General features: G+C 33.5%; 1 protein-coding gene across 3 annotated transcripts in view; it reads right to left on the bottom strand.

Annotated features, from left to right (window-relative positions):
* Positions 1-518: 518 nt before the first annotated feature.
* LOC136028721 (glycerol kinase-like) overlaps positions 519-13,577 on the bottom strand; it is a 56,612-nt gene continuing 43,553 nt past the window's right edge. For 2 of the 3 annotated variants that reach the window (XM_065706590.1, XM_065706589.1), the window contains exon 13: positions 519-731. In XM_065706590.1, coding sequence (XP_065562662.1) covers positions 601-731 — 131 coding nt within the window. In that variant the 3' untranslated portion in view covers positions 519-600. Of the gene's footprint in view, positions 732-8,136; positions 8,337-13,577 lie in introns of those variants that run through there. The other variant, XM_065706591.1, reaches the window with a different exon arrangement.

Below are 13,577 nucleotides of genomic sequence, written 5' to 3'. Positions count from 1 at the left end.
GGCGCTTCGCGCCCCCCCCCCCAAGCCCCCCCGCGCGCGTAAGTCGTTACGCGCCATATTAGTTACGCGCCATTGTAGTTGTGTCCCTATGTCCCACCTGTGAATATAGATAGATATATATATATATATATATATATATATATATATATATATGTTTTTAACTACAGGGGGGCACAGCGCCCCAAAATATAAAAGAATATTTTGGGACTCGTGAGAGCGGACAACACCAATTGGAGTCATTTCTAAGTCTGGAATGAGTGAATAAGTGATTTTTATTTTTTAAAGTCTAGATATGAGTCATGTGAGATGGGAATCTGAAAGTCAGTTTTTATTCAAAGATCTGTCACTAATCAGCCCTGAATTCAGCCTGGAATAAATGAATGAAATTGGTTTTGTTTTCCGCTTTTTTCATTTAACTATAATTCAATGGTCGTTTAGCAACCCGAATTAACTACTCCTGGATAGCATTAAACTCCGCTACATAGCCATAAAATAACTATAACTACAAAAACGAACAATTTAAGAAAAATACATATAATTAAATTAACAAACATAAAACAATAACAATCGTTTATCATGAGACCAATCTCCTCTCGAATCCTACGAGAGATGATTGATGAGGTTATAATTCTTTTGAAAACCTTCATTTGGAGGCTTATACGGTAAATACGAAATGTCAGTGTGGTCTTTCTTCTTTCCTGCCAATGTAGGATAACCAATATGTGGCTTGCCTTAAAGGAAAACAAAATATAGAAGTCAATCATATATTTTTTTTTTAATTAATTAATTCAAATTCTTTCAAAACGCCCCAGTTTGCGTTGGACTTTCTACGAGTTACTATAAAAGTTTTAAGAAAGGAGGCAGAGTATGGGAAATGATAAAAGACAGATCTTCGGCACTCACGTGCGGGTTTATGGGACTGTCTCTAAGTTACTATTAAAGTTTGGTTTGAAGCAAGGAGGCAGAGTACGGGGAAATGATAAAAGACTGATCTTCGGTACTTCTGCACGGGTTTAGTGAAATGTTCATAAGTTACTATGAACGTTTGGTTTGAAGGAAGGAGGCAGAGAATGGGAAAAAGATAAATGATGGATGTTTGGTACTTCTACGCTGGTTTAGTGAACTATTTATAAGTTACTAAGAAAGTTTGGTTTGAAGGAAGGGGGCAGAGTATGGGGAAATGATAAAAGATGAATCTTCGGTACTTCTGCACGGATTTAATGACTGTCTCTAAGTTACTATGAAATTTTGGTTTGAAGGAAGGAGGCAGAGTATGGGGAAATGATAAAAGACGAATCTTCGGCACTTCTGCGTGGGTTTAATGGGAATTAAAAACTACGAACGCCACTGAGAGTGTAACTGAAAGAACTCAAAAAAATATTAATTTTTCATTTATTGAGAAATAAAAAATCCAAGTTAAAATTCCCTGGACGTAGCAATATCCTTTAGTCAAATTTAGTTTTTTACTGATTATACAATATCTAGAGTCAGCTTAGCAGACTAATTCAAAAAAAATAAAAAGAGATGTAAAAAACATGCCTTTTGTCCAAATTTAATACTTTTTATCTTTGACCCAAAATAAAAAAAAGATAAATAATTGTTGGGATTCTTATCATCAACTGTACGATTTCGCTGGGTAATGCCAGATGGTGCTAGTTTTTTTTTTCCTCTCTGAAGCAAACTTTAGGAGACATTTTTGGAAAATAAGGTAAAAGGTGGGGTAGTTCAGGATACGGATTTAATGTTGATTCATCGGTACGGTCAAGAGACAAGAATACAGTCGACATTAAGAACTAAACTGGCAATGAAAAATACCTCCGGCAAACACAAAGCAGGCACGAAACATAAAAAAAGACGTGGATAAAAAATGAACAAAGTTAAAAACATGGCACCAAATAGCTTAAGAAAGCGCAGTTTTCCTTTGAAAGTATAATTGTCTTTGGGAACTTAACATATTGTTAATGTTTGATTTTTTTTTTCGAATGAAAAGCGCTGAAAAATTTAACTAATTTACTTTTGCTTATATATCTTTACAATCACAGTAAAGAGAATATACAGTAGCGACAAAGGATATACTCTCTATCAAAAATATGTGACACAAATCTAAAAGTAGACAAGATTCATACTCCGCCTTCACGCACTCGCAATGACAATTGTTCCCGATGTACAAATCCCGATGAGCTTATGGAAAACCTCTAAGGTATATACTCAGGGTCTATACACGCGGTATGAAATCCATGTTTAGAAAAAGAAGTCGCTACTGGTGTATCCTTAAACTGTGTTTACAATTTGATTGGAATGTGATGCTGCTCTAAAAGCTTTATAGTTTTTAAATAACTAAAAGAAAATTTGGTACTTGTGTATGATACACCATTTACTCAAGTTTACGCTGCCTAAAACTCGAGAACAAACCAGTTTCTTTGTTAGCATCTTTCAGCCTGGCGTGAGCAAAGACAAGTGACAGGATGGGAAGTATATAATTTGTGCTATATATTTGCACATTTGGGGGTAAGGGTGTGGTAGAGCATTTGGACAGTTTGAAGTTAGAAAACAATTCTTACTTCATAATTTGCAGAATAATTGTACCTAACACATTTTGCATGCAGACCCGCTATAATTTATTCCTACCCCCCTAATGTGCAAATATATGGCCTAAATTTGTTTCTAAAATATTGTTTCCATCATATTTTGTGGTATTTCGTTAGGATTGGGCGTCATATAAACAGGTTCTGATGAAATAAAGCACTTGTGAGTGGCGTATAATACACAAGCTCCGGTTTTTTTTTTTTTTTTTTTTTTTTTTTTTTTTTTTTTTTTTTTTTTTTTTTTTTTTTTTTAGAAAATTGTGGTTTCATTCGTAACTATTTATTGAAGTACATAAAGGACAGACAAGCAGATGAATAGACATACTATTTTTTTATTATATGGCTTAAGCAAAAAATTTTTATTCAGGTAATTGCTTTTTTCTAGTTAATCATTATCACCAATTAAGGTCTCTGACACTGATATTAAAAATTATGGATCTTGGTCGATTGATCTCAATAAAATATTTGTTCAATCAAAGCAGCAGCACTACCAAAGATAATATTAAAAAAAAAAACTATTAAGGCATGTTCACAATCATTTAACACCGATTTTTAGATAGCAGTGAGGTTTAGCTAACACAAAACCAATTAATAATAAAATATATCTGATTAGCTAGTTTAAGGCCCATTCACAATGAGATTGAACTAATACTAAAATTTAACTGCTGCCTCTCGAAATTTTCAACTGATTCCCGAAATTGACGCTAGCTCAATCTCGGCATAAGTCAAATCTAGTTGTGAATGGGCCTTAAATATCCCCATTAGTAATTGTATTAAAAAATAAAACTACAGAAACTTAGTTTCGTTTTTAAATGCGTATAAGTTGTAATCACGTCAGACAAGTACGCAAGAATTTTTTTCGAGGGTTGGCATTAAGAAGACAAAACCACATGATTTTCCCTAATGCCTTTAAATTCTAGGAATATTTTGAGGAAGTGGGGGTCCCTAGCCCCCCTCCCCCTTCCATACGTCCCTTGATTACTTTACTATTTAAATAGACAAAAAGCAGAGAGAAGAAAAAGCCAACCATACCTTGCTCATTAATAAGGTTGGCATTACTAAGACAAAACCACATGATTTTCCCTAATGCCTTTAAATTCTAGGAAAATTTTGAGGGAGTGGGGGTCCCTAGCCCCCCTCCCCCTTGCATACGTCCCTTGATTACTTTACTATTTAAATAGACAATAAGCAGAGAGAAGAAAAAAGCCAACCATACCTTGCTCAGGATAAACTTCTAACTAAGCTTCAAACGTTCAATGAAAACCACTAGAGCAAAATCTACAAAGTCAAATTCTACAAGAATATTTATTGAATATAGAAGGTGAAATCAGCCTGACCATTCCTCCAACTGCTGGCTCCCAGCTTCCTTATCTCCTTATCTTATCTCAGCCTCCTAAACCCAATTCATTTTCGTATTTAAAAACAAACTAACACTCGATTTAATTGTACTATTGCGAAATTGCATTTAGGCTTCAGACACATAGAAGCTCAACTTGGAAAAATTACATCGGTTTCTCCGTTAAGCAGGGACGTATCCAGGGTTTTTTTTCAGGGGGTATCAAAAGAATTTTTTTCGAAGGAGGTTTGACTAAAAACAACTTTCAAAAACGCATCAAAAATTGGTTTATATTCATTTTTGTCACGTTTTCACGAGTCAGACAAACATTTCCGGAGGCGGGGGATTCAAACCCCCTACCCCCCTAGAAACAGCCTTGCCGTTAAGTTTTCGCAGTAAATCTGATTGGTTAAAATTGGAATTGGGAATTTAACTAGGGTTGTATAGAAATAGGACTTTAAGTTGAATACGAAATTATGTAGTGACATAAATGGAGGGGTCAGTATTTGCTTCATCCTACCATAGGCACATTATTTTATAATAGACTACAGGCAGAATATGTTTTGGAGAGCTTCTTGCGCTTTTCTCCCATGCCCCCAGAAACAAGTTTCCAAACCGGTTATTCCGGTCTACTATATTACCATCATTCTTGACAAGACGCATCGTAGCTGTTTATTTCCTCGCGCATAGTAATACTTTGTTTATATCATCTGGTATTTATTCAGTAAATGAATGCATGTATCCTACTAGGTTCAATATCCTTAATTTTACGCTGTAACTACCCGTGCATAAATCTTAACAAAGGTCAAAATTATGAAAAAGGGCTCAAAAATTCACGATAAATTTGTTGTTTAAAAATTACAGTTTTTGGGTGGGGAAGGGGCATTCATATACAGAACTTCATCGGTTTAGTCAGGGGATAGATGGATAAAATATGGTAATTGATTAATTGGCCAGACAGGGGTAGAAGAAAAAGGGGCACTTTAGGAGTAAAACTTTAACATTTTTTTTCATAACTATGAGAGTTAAACAAGAGGAGCGAGTTAAGCTCTGAACAGAGAGGGCAAGAGGAAATGATCGATATGGCTTCATGATATACGATAGATTATACAAGATGGAAGAAAAAGGAGCATTCTAGGAGTAAAAAGTTTTAACATTTTTCGTCATAACTATAAGCGTTACAAGACAGAAGAAAAAAGTGAATATCTAAGCAGAGTGAGACAGAAAATGTAATTGACATGGACACATGTTACAAGATAGACGATATACGATAGAAGAAAAAGGGGCGTTTTAGGAGAAAAAGTTTAAATTTTTTTTGTCATAACTATGAGAGTTATACAAGAGGAGAATAGATTAAATCTGTAAACAGAGTGGGATAAAGGATGGAATTGGCATGGCCATGTGATACACAATACATGATACTAGATGGACGATAAACCATAGTAGAAAAAACGACGTTTGAGAAAAACTTTTTTGTGTCATAACAAGGGGTGTTCTAGGAACAAAGCTTTAAAAAGGTTTTTTTTTAGCTCTGAAGAAAGTAGAATAGAGGATATAATTGATGCAGCCAAATGATATACAATAGACTATACACGATAGAAAGAAAAAAGCTTTAGATGAGTGGAATATAAGAAGCAATTGATATGATATTGATATTGACATTGATGATATTGATATTAATCGAATGTAAAATGCGGATCTGATCGGGATTTAAAGTAAGAGCTCTGAAGCACAAGATCCTTCTAAATATCAAATTTCATTAAGATCTGATCACCCGTTGGTAAGTTACAAATACCTCATTTTTGCTAATTTTTCCAAATTCTTTCATTGATATGATAATGACAGGTCCTCATGTTACGCGTGTATCATGTAGTCAGCTGTATAAGCTGCAGTTCTATTGTGAACTCCATGTTTTGTTAGATTATTTCAACATAATAAAACAGGTTTTAATACTTGAATTTCTTTATGGTTTCATAATATATTTTAAAATTACTTGGTATATCTTCACTACAAGGTTACACGGCACTGGTATTTTAAAACTCTCTAAAACACCAGAGGAAACACACTTGAAACAGCTTATGCTTTGAATAGATAATGAGCATGTGTCGTAGCTCAGTAATACCCAACGTATTAATGCTTGGTATTGTTTGCATAAATGAAAATCAACATTATAATTAATACTTCTTTCCTAGAAAACAATAGAAGCTTCCCAATTTCCTTATCCCAGCCCCAGGGGATGTGTGGGTATTCGAAAATTTTGAATAACTCGTCTCCTAGCAAGAAAAAATTTTGATTTGACACTTTTTTCGAATCACTCGAATAACTTCGAAATGTTCGAATAACTCGAGCAAGACTCGAGTTGTTCAAAATTGTTCAAAACAATTTTTGAACAGCTCGAGCATTTTTCCTAGCAAGAAAAATGATGATTTGGTGATCTGAGCATGAAGAATATTATTGAGAAAAATAAATATTTTGTATAAAATTGTCGTAATCATCAATTCTCTTACTTCGATTTTTAACGTAAGATCTACGATAAATTGATTATTAAATGTTTATTTTTTTATGCCCATATTCTGAATAATAAAGTATATCACGTTAACTTGCTATCTCAAATGGTATTTGAAACTAGTAGTTTTGAACTGAAAGCCATTCTTTGAGTTTTAAATTTTAAATTGTCTTAATATTATGTCTAAAAGAGCATTAGCAAGTGATAAAGAAGGTTGTGGGATTTAACAGGAAGAATCAATAGGAATCAAAACTAGTGGCGCCATTAAAGGTGCAAGTGACGGCGACGGTGCAGCTTAATTTAGATCCAGCCTGAAATTGGGCGAATGGTTTCGTTTTTAAACTATTTTTATTGATTTTAGAACAGTTGGCATTAGGTTGGAATGTATAGCGCACGTTAAATATCTATTACTTACAACTAATGAATAAAACACCACATGATAAACAACGTCTGACCTGTCCAACCAGGCATGCTATGGGTAGCTTATTGGTTTTGGAATACAAAGACTGCCAAAAATATACGAAAATGAAAAAAATCTGCCCCGTTTAAAAAAAAAGTAAGCCAACCCTAAAGTATAGTTTATATGCGTTTATCCTGTCATCATTGTCTTATCCATTTTTTTTTATTCCGTTTTATTTGTGGATTATGTTTTTTCAACAGCATTAAGTAAACTGCAAATACATTAATAAGTGTGGAAAATGGATATTTCTAAAATTGAAAATTTTTAAGCATGCGCAAAAGCTCCACGTTAACGCCGCACCTGGTGTCAGATGTGCCCTGCGGTTTTGACCACACTAATATCCAAACTAATCTTATTTTATTTTGACAAGCAATTATTTATTCAGAACTTTTTCGTCATTATTTTAGTTTAAGAAAATCTTTTAATCCAGTTTTTTTAGAAGCCAATGTCTGCAACAGCTTTTTGGAAATAGCACACAGAAAAGAATTTCTTTAGTTTTAATCTTTATTTGTATTGTCGAAAGTCCTTTTTCATTTGTTTAAAATATTCTCATAATTTTCATTTACTTGCACAGATAGGTAAACTACCTCTTTTCTAATCAAATAATTAGTAATTTTACTAAATAATATATTTACGATTCTAAGATGAAATGTCCATTTTCACAAATTGGATAATTAAAATCCCATGTTGGTAGTTGAGGTAAAGACATTTGTAATTAATCAATTCAAGCGCAAAATCATTTGAAACAATAAATAAGTGGCTGACCATTTAATTAACATCTCAGCTATTCTTCATGTAGCGCTTGGAACTCATCCTGAAGTTGAAGGGAGGAAGTTCAAGATACTAAGCCACAGTGTAAACAAAAAGATTTAATTAAAAAGACTTAAATCTTCCCGAAGTTGAAAGAAGGAAGTTCAAGATACTAAGCCATGGTGTTAACAAAAAGATTTAATTAAAAGACTTAAATCTTCCTGAAGTTGAAAGGAGGAAGTTCAAGATACTAAGCCAGTGTTAACAAAAAGCTTTAATTAAAAGACTTAAATATTCCTGAAGTTGAAAGGAGGCAGTTCAAGATACTAAGCCATAGTGTAAACAAAAAGGTTTAATTAAAGAACACTTAAATCATCCTGAAGTTGAAAGGACGAAGTTCAAGAAACTAAGCCATAGTGTAAACAAAAAGGTTTAATTAAAAAAGAATTAAACCATCCGGAAGTTGAAATGAGGAAGTTCAAGATACTAAACCACAGTGTTAACAAAAATGTTTAATTAAAAAAGACTTAAATCATTCATACGAAACATTAAAATAACCGGGACGAGGATTAGGGACTAGAGAACCGACCGTGAAACCGTCTCACTGGGAAGCAGCCACCGTCGATATCATCCACAGTGCTACTGAGGTTACAATATACCACGACCCTGGCAGTGAAGATAGAAGTTGACGTCCGGAATCTGGGGAAAAAGGCGAAAACTGAAGTTAATTCTCTTTGTAAAGCATATCAACGGAATTGTTGCATTAATGGAATATTAGAAAAAGAAATTAGAAACTATTTTTGCATTTAAAAGGATGTTTGAAAAATGGTTATAAATATTTTGTAGGGGTTTTTGCGATAATAAAAAAAAAAAAAAAAAAAAAAAAAAAAAAAAAAAAAAAAAAAAAAAAAAAAAAAAAAAAAAAAAAAAAAAAAAAAAAAAAAAAAAAAAAAAAAACAGATAAAAAGTGCTGAAAGAAGCCAACTCCAAACAGCAACTTTTTGTTAGCCAGATCATGCACAATAATTAAATGAGAAAGAAAAAACATCAATATGGGTGCCAAAATTTTATTTTGCATAAAAAGATTGTCCAACTTTTAATAAGATTACGATAGCCCGGAGCCTAAATGGCATATATTCCAATCCCAATGGGTTACTATTGGTAACTAATTTTCCTCGTTTTATATGTAATCCGATAAACGTCGATAACCTAATAAATGTCGACAAGTATTCCAGTCTGACAAATGCTTAATCTCGATGAATGTTCGAGCGAGCAGATTAAACAACGGATAAATAATTCAGCTAAGACATTATTAAGTCCCTGCTATACAGAGATACCATTTCACAAAACCTAGGGGAAGAAGGGGTGTAAGCTAAGTTCAAAAGTCATCTCACTGCCAGCTAGGAAAATAACAATTGAGTTCAGTTGTACCATTTCTTTATTAAAAGGGAATACACTGAGCCCCATCAACTTCTGTCACATCAAATGGCAACCCATGGAAATTTATCTTCACGTATTACCCAGGATGTCACTGTAACCCTTACCACATACCAAATCACATACATTAAAGAATTGAAAACGAACGCCCGAGGCCCCCCTCCCAACGCCTACACCCTTCTTTACATTCTCTGACCAGAGAGGGTCAAACGTGCAACAAGCACTCTAAAAGAAGCGTGATTTCGCAAGGGGTACAGGTATTGATCTCTGCTTGACACTACGGAGTTCGATACCAGCTACAGCAGATAGATTATGCATTGGTGTCTCCCAACATCAAACAAGAAGGAAACACGGTATATTACTAAACCCCCCACCCCCTATATAATCTGTAACAGTCATATTTTCTTTCAGAGCAATCGTGAACTCATTTCACTTGCCTTTATTGAAGCGTGTATTTCCGTATTTGCGAATAAGTAATTCAAGCCCAAATTTCAGGGTACTGATCCTAAATTATGTATGTCTTTCGTCACAAATTTTTCGGTCGAATTTACAAGCATCAAACCGACTAAGTTTCAAAGTGAGATTCAGTATCAAACCAACCTGTAGGCTATTTAGAAAAACTATAAGCGGCCAAATTAAGTGCAGTTGACCAGATATCATCAGAATAAGAATCGTTCTCGTTTTCGTTAGAGTAGCCCTTACAGAATTAAGCTGGCAAAGCTTTTTGAAAGAATACTGCAAAAACAGTTTGTATATTGTTAAGATGCTATTTCTATATGTCCTCAAACGAATTAAATATTGGAATATTGAGCTAGCACTAAAAATATATCGAAAATTATATTAGGAGCATAAGTCATATTAATTCTCATGGCAATTACACATTGTTTTAGGCTAAAATGGTGTTTGAGCCCCACCTTAGCTATGAGTGGTCAGGGTTTTGAGGAATATCTTGATTCAAATGAGCCTCAAGATGATGTGACACACGATCCACCCAAACTATTCCTTTTGAACCATGTTTAGTAGTCTTAAGAATTCAAACAAGCCCGATGATGGTACGGTACAGGTTCCGTCGGAATGATGGCCTGTGAACCGCTCTTTGAGGAGCCTTTTGAGTCCAAACAAGCCTGAAGACGATATGAAGGAACCGACACCGAAATGATCACTTGTGAAGCGTATTTCGAGGGACCTTTTGGATTCAAACAAGCCTGAAGACCATACGACAGAGGTCCTCACGAAATGACAGTTTGTCAATCGTATTTGGAGCCTTTGGAATTGAAACAAGAATGAATATGACGGGAACAGGTTTCTGTCAATATTACCATTTTGTGAGCCGCATTTTCAAGCATGAATTTTTAAAGCAAAGGTCAGCTATAATTTCATTTTGATCAGGTTCTTGCGGCAAGTCTGTCTTTACAATTAATAACTGGCCTCAGAGAATTTTAGCCGAAATTGAGGGAAAGTTATGATATTATCTTCTATAATAGTCACTGCTATTCAGAAAAAAATAAACAATAATTTACAATTCTGTTGAAGTTGCATAGAAAAAGTGCCTTGTTACCCAAAAGAAGTTTTTTTTTTCAACTCACTAAATGTAGAACAAAGCAACTAAAATTAATTCAGTTAGCAAGTAAATTGTCGCTTAAAGAAATATTGTTCCAGTATGAACATGTGTGTGGACCAACAGTTAGAGAATTATAGTCGACAGTGTTGTCAAAATTATAGTCGAAGAGTAAAAATACACCGAAAGCTCCGTTTTTCTAGTGAAAATGTGCCGAATGAACACTTTCCCCCCAAAAAATGCACCGATTTGAAAAATTCAATGCGCAACCACCTCAAAAAAGTGCCAAAAATTGCGCAAATGCACCCCTTCTGGCCACTCTGATAATCGAAAGTGAGGGAGTCAGTTACCGTCTCATGTCTTGAGAGTATATTCCAAAGATCTTATTTTAAAATTTTTATAATAGTAATCAGATGACAATCTGATCCCATTAAGATTCTTTACATTCTAGACACTATGGTTTTATGATCTTCAGTCTAAAATTATGAAATTAAAAATAATTATATATTTTTTAAAATATATAGCTTTAACACAGTTAAATAATTAATTATATAGTAATAAGTAACAGTAGTGATTATATAATTAATGAAATAAATACATATATGCATTCTATATATATTGTTATTTATTTTTCAAATAAGGAATAAGTCCAAGGATTAAACCCATTTATGGCAAATAAATGACACTACGCAAAAAAATACGAAAAAATAAAGAAAATAGACCATCACCACTACTGTCAAAACAACGAGATATACTTGTAATTCTGTATTTTATTGAAAGACAACTAAGAAACAACCCAACAAATATCTAACACAACAACAATGAGGCGAAACTATCAATTTTACAAATTCTACCAGAATACAAAAGAAAAAAGAAAACTAAGCAAAATCAAATCTAATAGCCTCTAACTACACTGGGATAATCAGATACACGATTCTTTTTGTTAATTTTAGGGGGAAGGGGCATAACAATACGTCCATAAAGTCAATCATAAACTGAAATTAATGATTGTAACATAACACGAGAATTTATATTGAGTCTAAAAAAAATTGGTGCCCCCCCCCACCCCAACAAAAGTCTATTATGGCTTTGAATGTAAAATGACTATTGAAATCAAAACATATCTTCCGAGGAGGAATTTTCATTGCCATTAAGAATTTTTGATGCAACCATGTTACTTTACATCGCAACTAATTTATTTAGTTGCTAATTTACTATTTAATTTATTTATTAATTAATTAATTTAAATTATTTGTTAAAACATCGCAACTAATGTTTTTGCTCAAAATTTTCCTCCTCTATAACCCCACTCTTACCGTTTCCAGGAGGCGACGAATATAAACTCACCTATCAATTTGTATTTTTTTATGCCTCCGCGCCTGATTCCGGTGAAAGGAGAACAACACACAAAAAAACTTGAGAAAACGTTAGTTACGACCAAAGGCCACAACATCAATAATATATCTTTTAATTTTGAGCTCAATTTAGACCCCGTGAACACCTCAAACGAAGACTCTGTAGCAGTAACTGAACTTTCAATAGAACTGACTACGGTAAAAAGAAACAATTATGGGAGCCAAATACATCTAATTAGGTGTTAACGGGAGAAATAAAGAGCAGTAGGTATTTTAAGAGCAGGTATAGGTAAGAAAATGTCTTGTTCCCCTTATTCCTATTAATATATTCCAACCACGTATATTTAATAGGATTTTGATTTAGGGAACCTGTCAAAAACTGGTACTTGAAATTTTTTTTTGGAGGGGGGGGGTTAGGGTAGGAATCCATTAAGTTAAACACCCACTCTACGATTTTGCAGTGATACATATAGACAACAAATTTCATCGCTTTACTATTGATAATAATTTTCCATTGACAGCTTGAAATTTAGGATACACAACCCTTTCCAAAAATCAATTTTGAAAATATCTGTGGAACTTAATTTCTGTGGCACTAACTTCAAAGTGAGCAATCGTATTATCCAAAAAATACAATAATTTGACTTAAACCCCCTGGAAACTTGACGATACTTTTTGGGTCACATAAAAATATACCAAATATGAAATATTTATGCTAATTTTAACAATATTAAGCCTATTGGCAATGAATATTATGAGGGACCGCCTTTATTACAGAAAACTGACCAATTAATAGGGAAAATAAAATAAAAGATAAAACAATTGAATCGAAGATCAATTATTCAATTGAACAATTTGATAATCTCATCATAAATGAATAATGCTTTAACTTTGTTTCGATAATAGTGATCAGATATTAAATTTTTTGTATACTGCTTGATGGGACATCTTTATATATAGCCACATGTTTGTTTAGGATGTTAAGATACAGAAGGACATCAGCAAAAATAAATTTCCTTTTCTCATATGGGCAAATTTTCGGCTAAAAATTAATAATATATGCATTATTTCCACGATCCCATTATTTTTCGATACTTCCCTAAATTTTACCAAAAGATAATTTGGCTCTTTAAAATCTCCCTGTCGTTCGTAAACCTCGTTCGTAAATACACAAAAACGCGGAGACAAATCGCCAATTTCGTTAACGTTACTTTTCTGGGAGATTTTGAAAACCCAATTTTTTCTTGATTTTTTTTTGGAGGGGGGAGGTGATTAGGGAGAATCTCAAAAATGCAAGGATAGTGAAAGCACCGTGAGAATGACAACAAGAAAAAAACCGCATTCCAATTTGGAAAACCGTTGTTACTATAAAACTCCAAAAAAGTAAAAAATTCTTAAAAGGCACTACAATTTTGATGATACATCACAGTACGTACTATATCGATCTAATAAGAAGATATACTAATGCTAAGATATAAGATGTCAATCTGACAATCGATCAAATTAATATTTATCGATTCGATCCGATTAGATCAAATCGATCAAATTAATAATGATGCAATACTAAATCGATACAAAAGATACGTACTA

This window comes from Artemia franciscana, chromosome 7 (assembly GCF_032884065.1).
Source record: "Artemia franciscana chromosome 7, ASM3288406v1, whole genome shotgun sequence".
In the NCBI taxonomy this organism is placed as follows: Eukaryota; Metazoa; Arthropoda; class Branchiopoda; order Anostraca; family Artemiidae; genus Artemia; species Artemia franciscana.
This window is presented reverse-complemented; position numbering and strand designations above follow the sequence as displayed.